Consider the following 16,073-nt stretch of genomic DNA (forward strand, 5'->3'; position numbering starts at 1 on the left):
AGATGTTTGTCTAAAATATGGTGGTTGTACTTTTACACCACTACATGAATGACTGGTTTCTGTTATCTTGTTCCAAATGAAAGTCCACCTATCACACTCATTTGCTTCTTTTGGAGGCATCCTGTATGGATTAGTTAATCAATTTGGAAAAGTAATTATTTATACATATCCAATTTCTTGTCCATTTTGGTGTCTTTTTCAACACGTATCTCAGTTGGGTCCAACTTTATTCTCTCCATTTCTATTTAGTGAAGTATTCAGTTCTTGCCCTTATTGCTTCCTCTATTACTGTTCTTGAGGTGCTGTTGCTTTTGGGAATGTAATTTTCTATGGAAACCCTTTTCTCCTTGGATTGAGCACATGAGCTATCTTCAGGAAACTCTGTGCAGTTATTTGAATTTTGTGCAGGATCTCTTGGGTGCTTCTATTTCATTTTTTTCTTCCCTTGTCAACAATCTGTATTAGTGGTTGGACATGCTCACACTTTAGCTGGTTTTTTTTTTCCTCCTATTCCACATTTGTATATCTTTACAAACATCTTCCTCTATGGCTGGAGTTATAGACTGATCAGCAGAAAACCTCAGATCAGTGTCTCTTGTTGAGAAGTCTTACCATATTAACATCCTGAAATTTCTGGCCACACATCATACTTTGTAGCATTTTCTTAATCTTTCCACTACTCTTCTGGTCATGATCTATTCTGACAATTTTACAATGGTGGTTGAAATCAATTACCGAGGTGGTGCTTCTTCTCCTTGTGCCCACATGTTTGGTATTTATCTTTCATGTCTTTCCAAACCAGACAGAATTTATTGGTTAGAGTGGTCTCTTGATGGTTGTGTTTTCCAGTGGCTATGCATTCAATGGAGTGCTCTTCAAAGAAATGCATTTGTCACATTCAAATAACTTCTGTTTTGGTCTCTGGTTTTTCATCCATTTGCACTCGCTGCTGATGCATTCAACCAGATTGGGTCAAGGTATACCTTCATGTGTTTACTCCTGTCCATCTCCTCCCCAGGGTAATTTTGATCATCCACACCACTCCATGTCAAGTTTTTCTGACTCTACTGTACTGACCAGCACAACTATGGTTTCCGTAGCTGCTTCAGCTCCAATCTTCTCTATCATTACTTCTTCCTCCATTCATTCTATGTTGACCTTGGTCACTGACATTTTATTCAGCCCCTCCTACCCTCCATCTTCCTTGTTTTTACTCTGTAGGGGATCTGGATTGTCATGGTGAGTCACTCCATTTCTAGTGTGTTCCATTCATCCTTTCTCTATGGATGTTTATCAACATAAGAGGAATGTTTTCTACCATTGGTCTTTGGGTCTGGGCTTTCACCTGCTTGACCCACTGTTACTCTTTTTATGGATCTTATTACTTGGCTTCTATCTCCTCAACTGTGGGGTATCAAGCTGCTTTAACCCACATTTTTATTTATTCTGGCACCATAAAGTTTGTACCTCTCTTACCCTATCACTATTTTGTTATTCCTTCCTGGTTAGTTAACCCAGATGGCATGTGACCCTTCCAGATGAGGATGGTAATGTAGTTCTTCACTGCCTCATTTTATTTCCATTTGAACCTCTATTCTCATGTTCAGTTTTTCATTTATCTCTCAAGACGTTTCCTTTTCATCTTGTGCTGTGGATGTCATTAGTCATATTTATTTGCTATTGACATTTTACCTACTCTGTATCATTCCACACATGATGTTCTTTATCTGGATTGATCTTTCCATCCCAAAACTTTAGCAGCTCATGAGAGTAATTCCTTTTTTCACTAGTTTCCCTTCCTTTCATTTCCTATCTATATTCCTTGTCTGGTCCATCTAGACTACTATATACCATATATGCTCTTTGCTGTTATATTGCCTACATGACTTCCTTTTGTGGTGCTCATTTCCACCTCCTCTTCATTTCATGCCAACTATCCTCTACTTGTTACCTTTATCCTTCCACCCTTACCATATGGGTTCAGGTTCATTGTTTGATTGGCTTATTCCTCCTTTTTTTCCATGTAGTTTTTCACCTTTTCCTTGGCATCTCATCTCTGTTGTTTATTGGAGAAAATCCATATTGGTGAACCACAAAGCATACATTCATCTCTCACTATTTGCATTGGATAGCATGCCCCTTTTTTTTTTTACATATCAAACTTTGTGGCAAGTGGTGCTGCTCTGAGTATACCTAAACTGGTCAAATCTACATTGTATGGCCAGGATGATTTAACAGCTACTATTTCCATGGCTACCAAATGCACACTGTTGAGATGAGGTGTTTCACAATATTTTATTTAATTTTATTTAGATTAAGCAATGGGCTAACTAATGCCTTGATTATCTGCTGTTTCTTTTATCTATAATTTTTTTTGCTTTCCTTGGACCAATGCAGGTAATTGAGGCATAAATATATAATTACTTACTTTCATAGCAAAGAGTGCTTGCTGATCACTACATGATATCAACAATCACTTGATAGTATTGCCCGAACTAATTGCCTTTGCTCCTGTCTGAGTCTAAACGTGTGCACTGATTGATTGAATTGAGAGAAAGAAAAAAAACAAACAAAAGGCATGAAATTGGTAATGTGTTGTGGAACCATGTAACTTTATTCCAGAAAAAAAACATGAAGTGCTGAATCTGACATTAAAATCCTAAAACAAAAACATGAAAATATTTCTAGGACTTCCAAGAGTCCAGAGTTGCTCTAGATTTGAGTTCTATTTTAAAAACCCCTATGCACAAATAAAATGGAAGAAAATACTAGGTTCTGCAGGACTGTGACTTTTAACATTCATGCTTTTGTCTTTATGAACCTTTAAACAGCTGGAAAGTTGTAGGTAGCAGCATCAGTTGGTGATGGCCATCAATTAAGGGTTAAACAATATGTGCATTATATTTTGGAATTTTGCATATTATTTTAGTTTAGTAATATGTTACAAGCACTGATCAAATAGTTATGGTATAATATTTTTGTCATGGAAAGGCCTGACAAAAGTTGTGGAAACTCATTCGTGCAAAGTGTGAGAACCATGAGCTAGCAAGGTACATATTAATAAAATTTAGTTGAATGGATGGCAACTGCCTATTGTAGGAACACAAGTGCAGAAGACGGCATTTCAAACGTTTTTCCATCTTTCGTCAGGTCTGTCAATCTATCATAATTTGTTTTAAGAAATTTGTGGAATTGATTTATTTAAAAATTGAAATATCTGCTAAGAATAATTTGCTTTAAAATCATGGACAAACCACAGTGCATATTTTAGTAAGCCAAATTGCACTTACATAAATATAAAGTAAGACACAATCAAATGAAAGCCTAGGTATGACGTAATGGTTAGCATGCTGGATTGTGAAAATGTAGTTTATAAGTCTGAGCTACATTGTTGCTGATCATATTACATACTTCCAGCTCTGAGCATGTTATAAAATGACAGTGAATCTGATAATTCACTCAGTTTCAGAGTCAGACAAAGCTCATGCTATTCATTGAATGCTACTGACTGATGACTTTCTTTTTGGACAGTAGTTGAATATTAGAGTTAGCTGTATCTGTAGCTATATATCTTAAAAATACTTATAAAATTCAAAATAAAATGAATTAATACTAAAACCATATATGCATAAGCAGATATGAAAGTGTTGTATGTGCCACAACCTTTTACAAAGTGTTATTGAGCATTGTATATTGTGTATATGATGTCATAGTTATTAAATATTTATTTTACCCTACATTGCTGATTTGATAACAGCCTGTTGTAGAAGAGAGCAGGTACCTGATAAGATATACATGGGTATTGAAAAACTGCAGATATTTATACTAGAAGTTCTAGAGGTTATGCAAATATAATGTATGAAAAACAAAACTGAACATCACTTGGATTCCACCTTGCTACAGTCCGAGTCAGATTAATATTACCAGTTCACTGATATATCTTGAGTACAAATACATTTGTAATACTTTTTTTTTATAAAACAGTCTTGTACATTTTACTGACAGCTTGTCATGGTTTGTTTAGATACATGTAGTGAATTTGAAACATTATGGTGAACATTTTTTTTCTCCAATACAGAGTTGAACCAACCTTATGTACATTTGGTGCATTAAATGGTGAAAATTAGTTTAATGATTAAATTACTGATGAGAGTTTTGTTTTTCACAGTAGATTTTGTGGCAAAATAATAATTAAAATGAAATATTAAAAACAAAGGAAAGTTTTTATAGTTTAACTGGTTGGGCTGATTTTTTTTTTCAGGTTGTTGAGACACTTGGATCAAATGTCACTACACCTGAATTCTTGAGAAAAGTAAAAACTGATCCACAGTTTTTCCACAAAACATCGGTAAATCTTTTTCTTTCCACTTTTAGCTTAAAAGTTTGTTTTTATAAAGACACACATTTATTGAAAAGTGCATGTCTAATGTCATGTTTTTGAGAAAAGGGGAATTTTATAAGTTATGTATTTAGTCTCTTCTAACCAGAGTTTTGTATGTTATGAAACAAAAGGGTGCATGGCTGAGTAAAACATTATTCATGTTGAACATTATGAGATGCTACCCCCTACTTCCAATTGTTTTTTTGTTTTTTAAATTTTGCACAAAGCTACTCTAAGGCTATCTGTGCTAGCCATCCCTAATTTAGCAGTGTAAGACTAGAGAGAAGGTAGCTAGTCATCACTACCCACTGCCAACTCTTGGGCTACTCTTTTACCAACAAATAGTGGGATTGACCATCACATTGTAACACCCATGGCTAAAAGGGCCAGCATGTTTGGTGTGACTGGATTTGAACCCGCGACTCTCGGATTAACACACTTGGCCATGCCGGCTTCGCATTAACACACTTGGCCATGCTGGGCTTCCCTACTTCCAAGCATCCTTCTGGGGTCAGATTGTAACTTATCTAATATCTTGATTTTTGTTAATAGTGACATTAAATATGAATCATGTAAAAAGGAAAATTACATTGACTGAAAATATGGTAGCTGAATTGTAATTTGTATATTTAACATGTATGTTACAAATGTCCATTTTTCTAAAAAAGAAAACTAAATTGTGAAAACATCTGTGAACTAGGTGCTTATTTTTCTATTAAGACAGGCAATAATTTGGAGAATTTAAAAACAGAAATTCTTGATTTTCTCTTGCAGTCAATCAAATAGTAGAAAACCTTTTTCTTTGCTTGTACACCTTTCTTGGCAGTTTTATGAAAAAAAAGCTAGACAAATTATCAACACTCTTATTAAGTCTATTATGTCTCCTAAATCATCTGTCTGTTCCTTTTTTATAGTAAATCATAGGAATAAATTTTGATTTTCTACATTTCTTGTGCCACATATACTCTACTGTTAATGCTCCTATATTTGTTTTTATGAAGAGAAAATGTGTAAAATAAACAAATAAAACTAGATCCTTTGTTATGATGTTGTATCTCTGTTCACACCCATCAATCATAAATAGTGTCTCTTGTATTAGAAATTACTGTGGTTGGTAAAATATAAATAAAAAATTTTCATTGATTATAAATGTTTTTTTTTACCTTTTTGTATTGTATTTATATACTTGTGATGGTGTACAGTATCAGAAGTAATTATATAAATGCACAATAACAAGTGCAAAAGTGAACAAATGTTATGATGCATTAATATTTTTACTTGTTTTAAACAAAGCAATACACCCTATTTTTGTGTTGTCTTAAGCTTATCACTGTATAATTTTATAACATTGTTCTAAATGCCCTGTATTATTCTTCACAATTCAACCAAGATGTCTAGTTGCCATTTGACCTTGTCAATTTCTACATAAGCTCAAAAACACTTAATAAAATTAACATCAGGACTTTGCACAGGCCAAGTCATGGTTATGATTATCCCGTCATTTTTTTAATCTCTTAAGATGTTGTCTCATCGTATTTGCTGCTTGTTTTCATTATCTTGCTGGAAAATGCATCTTTGACCTTCAAGACTTTTTCCTCAGGAAATACAAATTCACTTGTGCATGTCATCTCTCAAGGTGCTGTCAGTTTAGTAAAGACTTCCAACACTATTAGCTGAGATGCCACCCATGCTTGTACTAGTCCCCCAGCATATGTTACTGTAGATGCTGTTTATTGATCAATAATAACACTGTATACTTTGCCACTGAATAAATTATCATTAACTGTTGACAAATAATAATTGGATTTGAAATCATCTGTCAAGACCATTTTCTTCCAAGTTTACTCATCCAACTCTTTGAAGTTTGATGCTTTTTAGTTTAGTTATCTCTCCTAGCACTGTTTTCTATATAGTTACATATATATTTAGACAATTTCTTGTTAAAGTGTAGCTTACTGTTTTAGAGGTGACATTTAAATCTGTACTTAGAGCTAAGCAAATTGCATATGTTGAGTGCTTAATGTCATTTTTAACATTATGGACTTTCTATTTCAACAGTTTCTAATATAAATTGTTCTAGTGACATCTGCCACATGCTATATTCAGAGTTTCAATACAATTTTAAGGGAAACTTGAAATTGTTCCTTAGTTTATCACTTTGAATATCCCTCACCATCCAGAACTAGTTTCTACTTGTTGTCACATGTCACTTGTATCCTGGGAGCCATGAGTGCATGCATCGAACTATTGCTGGGAATAGTTATATCTGTCTATACTTTTATGTGCATTATTGATGTCAGATTGGTTGAATAATAATCAATCACAGTATGATGTAACTTTATATACATTAAAAGCAGAGCAGTTCCATAATATTTGTATTTGTTGCCCATTTTCTTCACTGTTTCTATAATTACTTATTATACTGTAGCTGTTTTTTAAAGCTGTGAATTTAGGATCTTTAGTAATATGAAGAAATGCTGTAGTAAAAGCACAAAGTACAAATTTAGATCTTGAAAGTGTTCCGACTCAAGCAGATTTACATTTGTATATATCATGCAAAACATAAACATTTTTTAAGATTTTCTGATTGAAAAAATAGTTTTTGTGTGTTTGATGAGCACTCATATTAAATTGTTTCAAAATTCTTCTAAGCATGAGTTTGCATTTTCTTCCAGTTTTCTTATTTTGACAAAGAATTAGTGAAATGAGTAATGTATTGCATATGTATTTTTTGGTGTAAGATTCATGAACAACTACTTTTATGTCAAAACCTTTTAAGAAAATTAAAATAAATTGAGGAATAAATTTGGAGATTTAAGAATTAACAAAGTGCTTGATTTTAAGACTTGTGATGTTTAGACAACACAAATGAACTAACTGTATTTAACATTGAGGTGCACTACTAAGATATGTGCATGTAATAGTGCAATGATAGTTTTAATTGTGAATCTAACCACTTACTGAAAGAAATTAAAGATGAAATAATTAATTGAAAGATAACATAAAATACAATACATATGTGTGTGTGTGTGTTTATTATTACAAGAATTTTTTATTTTTATTAAATTGGCATACAAAGGATTAAATTTGGTGCTATATAAACTTGTTAAAAATGTATTAATTATCCAGTTTCTGTTATTGAAATGTTATTTGTTCTATTAAAAACATAAATGGAAAAAGCTTTTGATTCAAGAGCTTTATACACAAAAAATATATTCTAGTGTAGCTCAATTGTTGAATATATTTAAAATTCAATGTTATTAATTCATAAAATGTTCTAATATGTTACTGTAGGAGGAAATGCTCAGTGGCTATGAAGACATTGTTTTGAACCAAATCAGGCCAAAGTTACCACTTATAATAAAAAATATTCCCAAAATGAAATTATCGTAAGTATTTATGTAATATTACTATTTTATTACCTCTAAATTGTGACTTAATAATAAATATCACATTGGTCTAATCGTTAGTATAAGAGACTGTGGATCAGAAGATCCTAGGTTTGAGCTGCAGTTTGCTCCACATATTCAGATGAGGAACTGCTATTACTGTGACAGTTACTATTACTGTTATTCAGTTAAAAGTACTTGCCTTCTGTGCTACCTTCTTTCTAGTCTGCATTTTAAATTAGGTAAGGCTATGTTGCCTGAGGTATCGTTCAAGTTAAAAATACCAAATACCGTGAAATTGCAATGACATTGCAATATACATAAACTTACATTCAGCAGGCAAAATAATGACTCAGATTTATATATTAATTATACTTCACTTAGATTTTGTATCCAAAGTAAATACAGAAACTTTTTTTTTTCATCTCTTGAAGAAAAACATTACTATTTCAACGTTTTTATTATTTATCCACAAATACGTATCTAGATTTGACCTATATAGACTCTTAGATTGTCAGTTTTTTATTTAAGAAGTATAAGATTATAAAACATTTTTTTAATATTTTATTAGGATTTTAATTGTTATTGAAAACAAACTATACAATGAGCTAGCTGTTTTGTGGTCATTGTGGATATTAAAATCAAGTTTTTAGCATTATAAGCCTTTGGACTTACCACTGGACCATTAGAGGGGTATATAGTTACAAGATTAACCCAACCATAAGTTCCAATATAAAGATGTATTATTTACAGTTGACTTGAGTAGCCACACTTGTTCATTCAAATTGAAATGTAGTTACTATGAACATCATGTTTTAAAAATGACATATTAGTTTTACTTATTGTAAATTAGCAATTTAGAAGTAAAAGTTCAGATTAATCTATCAATAAGGACTTGAAATATTGCAGCTTTTGTTTTAAACTTAAGAATTTAAAAAATACTTGGATTTATCTGGACATATACACGTGCACTAAGACATTATGAAATACAGATTGATTATCATTTGGTATTTATCTAAATTCTTCAGTGTAAGTTGTACATGTGTAGTAAGAAAATGGTTTACGATATGAATAAACCCACATCTACATATTCGGTACAGTGACATGATTACTTCTCTTCCAGTAACTCGCTCCTTAATTAGTTTTATTTTAAGTCCATTGATTATTATTAAAGTATTGATGTCTACTATAGAAGTTTTTTGCTTAATCCTTGCACAGTTGGACTGCACACTTTTACAATATTCAGTAAAGCAAAGTATATTTCCTCTATAAGAGTTTATTAGAGACATTAACACAACACTGAAGGTGTGAACTTTTATTTCCAGCTAGTAAAATTATAAATTTTCTTTTTTTTTCAGTTTTTCAAGTATTTTAAAATTTAGGCTTGGCCTAGTAGTTAATGTGTTCAAATGTAGAGGTGAGGATATTTACACGAAGACATGATTTTATCAGTTACTTTACACTTTGGGTATGTTATAAGAGTAATAATAAGTTCTTTTATTCAGCAGCATCTGGCTGCCTTTGTTATAATCCACTGTTAAAAATTAAAGATAGTTTTGATCATTTTCACAACTGTTAAAAAGATGTTATCAACAGAACAAATACAGACATAAGTTTGTATAATATGTCAAATAAATAATGCAGTTTAATTGATGAAATATTAATTTTAATATAAAATGTATATGTGCATTATTATATAACAGAAGTGTAATTAATTTACGTTCACCTCGTTAATTTAATATAAATGTACAAGCATATGTCTAGATAGTCAAGAAAATGTGTTACGTATATTGCATAATACAGTAATCATAAAATAAAACATATTCAGTGTGATTAATTCACTTGACATAAAACATTGCAAGTAAATCACACTTTTCATGAGTTGTGCCTCTTTCTTTTACAACATTAAAAATAGGAAAAACAACTACAAATTCATATTTTCTGTTTTGTAAGTTATGAATTTTATCTGTGGGCAAGTTAGGAGAAGTGATTTATTACATTCTTTTTGTTGTTGTTTTTGATTGTTATTGGCTGCTTATATAGGCTTTATTTATTTGATATTTATTTTAACACTCACTTTGGAATTATCAGTTAACAGTTACATTAATTTTCTAATATACTTCTTTCTAATATTTATGTAAAAGCTTATAGCTAACAGACCAAAAAACCAATCTAAATAAACTCTTCAATTTTAATTGATTTATGAATGAAAAATTAGGCTAATTTTGTTATTTTAAGCTTTTTTTGTAGTGATGTATTAAACTTGATTTTATTATACAAGTCTTATTTTAATTTGAAGTTATATGTGTTTAACATGAGCCAGCAGAAATCGAAAGAGTTCTGTTTCCAGTACAGTTACTTAGAGACAGGCAGTAGATTTTAAATTAAGCCTCTTTGTGTGATTAAACTTTTTATTTTTTGCTTATCAATTTGACCAATAAATAATTTTTAATAATTTAATTAACAGACAGTGCTAATATACCATTCTTGTACAATGAGTGCATGTGCAGTAGAGGTGTCCATCAGTTCTGTTTATTATTGCATTTAAAGTAGAATGCTACCCATAATTGTTTGTGTTTACTTAATTTTTTATTGCTTTTGAATTGACTGTACACTCTTGCAATGCTTTTCTTTTTATTGAATCATTTGATTTACCCAATTCACCACAGGTGGCTTTTTTACCATACATTTCACAGTTCAGTATTTTATATTTAGCATGATATTTTTGGTGCTATCCTAGTTTTGCAAATAATGATACTTTTATTTTGTGAGTATATGCATAACTTGCAATCTTTTTGTTTTGTGGTGTATGTTTTATTCTTTTGAAAATTTGTTTTTAAATGTATAAGAACATCTGTTCTCGTTACATATGTTTATTAAGATTGTGAAAAACGCTTTGTGTTAAAGATCTTGTATGGTTATTCTTTCATTAGAACTTTCCTCAGAGCATTGAAAGCTTTTCTCAGATTACTTTCATTGTAAGCTATAACCATCTGCTACAGATATTTATTTTGATTGTGATCTGTTTTGTAACCAAGACTGAACTTTTTTTTCATATAAAACATCAGTTATCAGTTCATACATAAAAAATGTTTAATGTGAAATTAATATTTAAATAAACTTACTTTAGAAGCAACTTTTTTTTTAAGTATTGTACCTACACCCCCAGCAATGTCAGGAGGACCTTTGGCCTATTACCTTTGTGGGGCAGAAGACGGTAGTAGACCAGGCACATTTTTTGTAAATATTGGTGATGTCACTGCTTCGTAAGTATCTTTTTAATATTTCATACCACATTTATATAAGGTTCAAATGATGTCCTCTCTGTAAACTCGCATTAGGTTCAATATTTGGTGAATACTGGTGATGTTACTGTCTCATGATTATCTATTTAATCTCTCATAGTACATTTATGAGAGAGAGAGAGAGAAAGAACATCTCACAACCCTGATCAACATAATGTGTGTTGTAATATCTAAGTTTCTACAGAGAAATATTGGTAAAAACGTGAAACAAAGAGAAAAAGAATGGAACCAAAAAATAGAAAGGCTGGCTATGAAAGCCCAGAAGATGTAAAATGGAACAAAAACTAGAAATAGTTGGCCAAGATGTAAACAATATTATTAAACATGCACAATTAACTGCTTTGGTCAAATACTTTCAAGTGTAATTTTTGTTACATTAGCATAATGAAGTATTTCTTTGTTTCTGGATCTTTATGTTTTAGTATAAGAATTATAAACATTCTCTTAGAACACTATTTTTAAGAACTGAAAATATTATTTTCCCTTTGACATCTTCATTTTGGATTTCTTTTCTTGTGGACAGCCAATCTGATGTCTGTCTTGGTGTGGATAGTATTATGTCTTCAATTTCCAAACAACTATCTTATTTGGTGTTTAGTTCCCGACATTAAATTGTTTATTACGTCCAAGTAAAATGTGGGTCATGCCATTCCTGTAGAGTCCTTTGAGTATGCACCATTCCTTTTAAAAACTAGAAATTAAACTGTTATTTAATATAGAAGTCATAAAAAATGTATTTATATTCCAGTGATAACCTTTGCTGAGGTAATTAGAACAGACTCGTTTGCAGAAATCTAATTTTTACAAGATTTTGGAAATTCACATTCTTGTATGTATATTCTTTTCTGACTGGGAACAGTAAATGTTGCTTTCTGAACTGAGCTGGATTATTTATCCTTTGCTTATTGGTGTGTTCTTTTTTCCAGCATAACTTGAAACATCAAGGTGCTTCTGTTACAAAATTCACAAGTTGTTTAAATACTTTTGAGTCTTTAAGATTTTGGATGAGTGATTCTGTTGGATTATTGTAGGAAACATGATTTTTTGTGTGAATTATAACATGGCCAAAGAAATGTTGTGCCTGATGGAGACTAATACATTTGAGTTAATTTTATTTATAAATGACGGAAGCAAAATCTTGTAAATGGTATGGTGTTTCATGTATTCTGTAAAATACATTAAGATCCAACACCCCAAATGTTGCTGGAATTTCTAATGCATGTAATATTATGGAAATAAAACAAAGCTGCATCATCACTATGGACTAAACCAATTTTTTTTTATTTTTGTTGTTTCTAGGCCTAAGTACGAAATGATGAGCCTTTCCCTTCATGAAGCCGAACCTGGTCATCATCTTCAGGTTGATACTAATAAAATCTTTCTTAATGCTGTTTGATTGTGACACCAACTGAGCAGTTTCATTAATTAGATATAATGCTTTATTAGTGCACCAAGTTCAAACATTTATAAATAAATAAATAACCTCTATTTACAAACTAATATATATGTGTGTGTGTGTGTGTGTGTGTGTGTATTTTAATGTTTTGTATACATCTTTCTTTGCTAGGGATAAAGATTGTTTATATACAGAATGTCTAATTTCCCAGTGTATAATACGTTCTTTTTATATGATAATCATGATAATGCAGTGGCTATTTTTTTCTCATTTTCATAAAGCAAGAAAAAAGTTATTTTTCAGTAAATATTATAGATTCACCCATTTTTCTAATGCCAGGAAAAGTTCCTCATTAAGTAAAGTGTCCTCATAAAATATTCTTCTATTTTATGTTCTGTACATTTCGATATTTAGTTGATTTACAATTTTCATTAGTTATCATACAATTCTGGATGTGACAAAGATCTATCTTTTTTTTATTGTTTCTTATAAATTTTCTAAAGTTTTGTGTTCTTGATTTTTTCCTGAATCTGCTATTTTCAGTTGATTGTAAATAAAGTGCTTGTATTTAAATTATTAACTTGTGTGCTATTCTACAGTTCTATAACACTATGAAACAAAATTTTTACTTTTTCTTGTTCCTGGGCAAAAAGTTTTATTTCCCAGTTGCTTATGCCTAAAGTAAATGAAAAAAAACATATTTTTCTCTTCAAACTTTGCTTTTATGACCTGGGAGCATATAAAGAAAACATGATAGGAGACTATATTTGGGGGCTGATACATGAAAGTGATTTACATTACAGTTGTAAGTCTCAAAAAACTACTCACTTCTAAACATTTTTGTGTAACTTTAGTAAAAATACATGTAAATATTGATTTTTATGTTGTTTTATTGAGGCCTTATATAAATGAAAATGTGCAAATTTGCCTGTTTTTACATAGAAAATAGGTTAATTTCTAAATTTCATTATCCAGGTCACTAAAGCAAAGTTTGAAGGGAATAATGGCCATTTTCTGTACTTTTATAACATAAACAGTTAAGAAATAACACATCCTATCCATGAACAAAATTTGTGTTACACAGTGTAATCTATGTATAAACAACCACACTTGTAGAGAAAATGACTTGTCATTATTAATGGAAAATACACAAGGAGGAATAAAAAAATTTAACAGAACACTTGCTACAGTCCATTTAGAGATTTTACATACTAGATTACATGTATATATTTTAAAATATATATTTATAAATTTAGATAAAACAAAAATATCAGTAACCATAAAAAAAAATCTGAGCTCATCAGTATTAATTACACTTTCTGTTATCTTTACAGTCATCTTACATGATTGAACAAACAGGAGTACCAGCATTCCGAAAAAATATTGAAGACAGGAAATATTCAGATGTTCCCTCCCGATTTCCTTTACATACAGCCTATCTAGAGGTATTGTAGCTCAAATCTTGTTTATGAAAAATTTTGGGCATCGCATTATTTCAACAAGTTGAGAATTCATTGTTTCAAAATCTTCATTTTCTGGCATTGTTTTGGAAAGGAATTAAAAGTATAATGGACAACTGAAAAGTTGTAAGATGTTATTTAAGACTTTTTTTAAAATCATTTGAAGACAGAGGTATTGGCTGGGTTTTATTTTTATGTCATACGTCTTTATATGACAAATATACAAATAATGTAATCGTTGTTTGAGATATGCTTTGTATTTGGCACTTGTAATTGTTGATTGCAGAGTGTAGATTTCTGTGTTCCGTACATAATTATCAGTAGTCTTTTATTGTTTAGGACTCTGGGTTATTGAGATGTTATAAGAAATATTATATGTCATACCAAACATTTTTAAACTCATGTTTCCTATTCACAGATACTATGAGAGCCCACTCTAACAGTATATGGAACTTATTATAATCTGATTGATTACTTTAGGGTTGGGGTCTGTACAGCGAGTTCTTGGGTCATGAACTAGGTCTGTATGAAGATCCCTACTTTCTGTAAGTAAATGTAAATTTATTTCATTTGGTAGAAATAAAGCAAACTTTTATAAGTTTTCACTGCTGAACACATTTTCCCCAAGTTATTGTAAAATGTTAGGAAGTTTTGTTTTGTTTGTTTTTGAATTTCGTGCAAAGCTACTCAAGGGCTATCTGTGCTAGCCATCCCTAATTTAGCAGTGTAAGACTAGAGGATAGGCAGCTAGTCATCACCACCCACCACCAACTCTTGGGCTGCTCTTTTACCAATGAATAATGGGATTGACCGTAACATTATAACGTCCCGACGGCTGAAAGAGCAAGCATGTTTGATGTGATCGGGATTCGAACCCGTGTCCCTCAGATTACGAGTCGCACGCCTTAACACACTTGGCCATGCCGGGCCTCATGTTAGGAAGTAGCAATATCACATTATATTATTTAAAATTATTATAAATTAGTAACATTGTGATTAATGTATAAATAGCTGTTTCTCGTATAATATTTTGTACAATAATTTTGATTTAACAAAACGGCATATTGAATACCATTTTAATTTTTTTCTGTTGCATCTGCTTATGTAAGGATAAGAAATGATGTATATTTTGAGAATGACAAGCTTACTATGTTGCTTAACATGTCATTTGTTGTGTGGCAATTTATTAAGTTTTTATTCATCTCTTGTCAGTCTAATAACCCTACATCTGCAGTACACTTAAGATGTACTTAATAGATTAAAATATAATTTTTTTTTGACATTATGTTTTTAAAATACTTCCACCTTACTAACTAATCCACCTTATTAATTATAATTATACATTTCAAAAGTATCATCTGTATTTTTATGGGTGTGAAGTATTAAATAAGCTAAAATTATTGATGTTTACATTTTTTTCTGAAGAATAATACACTCCCAATAATTCCCCTGGTGTGGCAGCAGTACGTTTATGGACTTTTAATGCCAAAGTGTTTTATTTCCCTTAGTGGGAAAAGTATATATATATATATTCAAGTTTGTAGTTTTGCATTAAAAAGAAAGAAAAGAAAAACAATTTCCAATAAAATTGTTGAATAACTGTTGGGATTTTTTAATGAAAACCAAACTTTCTTTTTCTTAAAAATCAAGTTTTAAAGATATAGGAAGTAGTTGTAAATTCAGTTTATTTACCATATTCAAATTTTATTATTATAACTATGTAGTCATGATATATATCAATGCTATATAGTTTAAACTACATATTGTTTATTACTGGGTACATTTTCTGTCTAACTAATTCATATTAAAGCTGTAGATGTATGTATATTCACCTGTGTTTAGGTCAAAGTGAAATGCTGTGGTATAAATATCTGTTTGTCTGTTTTGTTTTTTAGGTTGTTATGCATTGACTTTTTAATACAGTTGTAATAGTTATTGCCACATTTGTATTGAAAAATGTTGCAATTAATTAAAAGTAAAACTCCTGCAACCTATAGTTTTAAAGATCTGAACTAAACTTCTCATATGTACATTTTGTACTGAAATATATTATTAATTTAACCAAGTTGAGGTTTATAAACATGAAAAGATGATCGATGTTTTCAAAAAGAAATCATGGTTCATGTTAAAGATTTATGAATA

General features: G+C 30.8%; 1 protein-coding gene across 5 annotated transcripts in view; it reads left to right on the plus strand.

Moving 5' to 3' along the window:
* Positions 1–16,073, plus strand: part of LOC143251972 (uncharacterized) — a 50,321-nt gene that overhangs the window by 28,087 nt on the left and 6,161 nt on the right. For all 5 annotated transcript variants that reach the window (XR_013028775.1, XM_076503393.1, XM_076503392.1 and 2 more), the window contains exons 9-14: positions 4,262–4,348; positions 7,676–7,770; positions 10,920–11,036; positions 12,375–12,435; positions 13,806–13,916; positions 14,412–14,476. Coding sequence is in view for 4 of the 5 variants with exons in the window: in XM_076503393.1 (XP_076359508.1) it covers positions 4,262–4,348; positions 7,676–7,770; positions 10,920–11,036; positions 12,375–12,435; positions 13,806–13,916; positions 14,412–14,476 (536 nt within the window). In the remaining variant the exon portion in view is untranslated. The remainder of the gene's footprint in view (positions 1–4,261; positions 4,349–7,675; positions 7,771–10,919; positions 11,037–12,374; positions 12,436–13,805; positions 13,917–14,411; positions 14,477–16,073) is intronic.

Source organism: Tachypleus tridentatus, chromosome 6 (genome assembly GCF_004210375.1).
Source record: "Tachypleus tridentatus isolate NWPU-2018 chromosome 6, ASM421037v1, whole genome shotgun sequence".
Classification (NCBI taxonomy): Eukaryota; Metazoa; Arthropoda; class Merostomata; order Xiphosura; family Limulidae; genus Tachypleus; species Tachypleus tridentatus.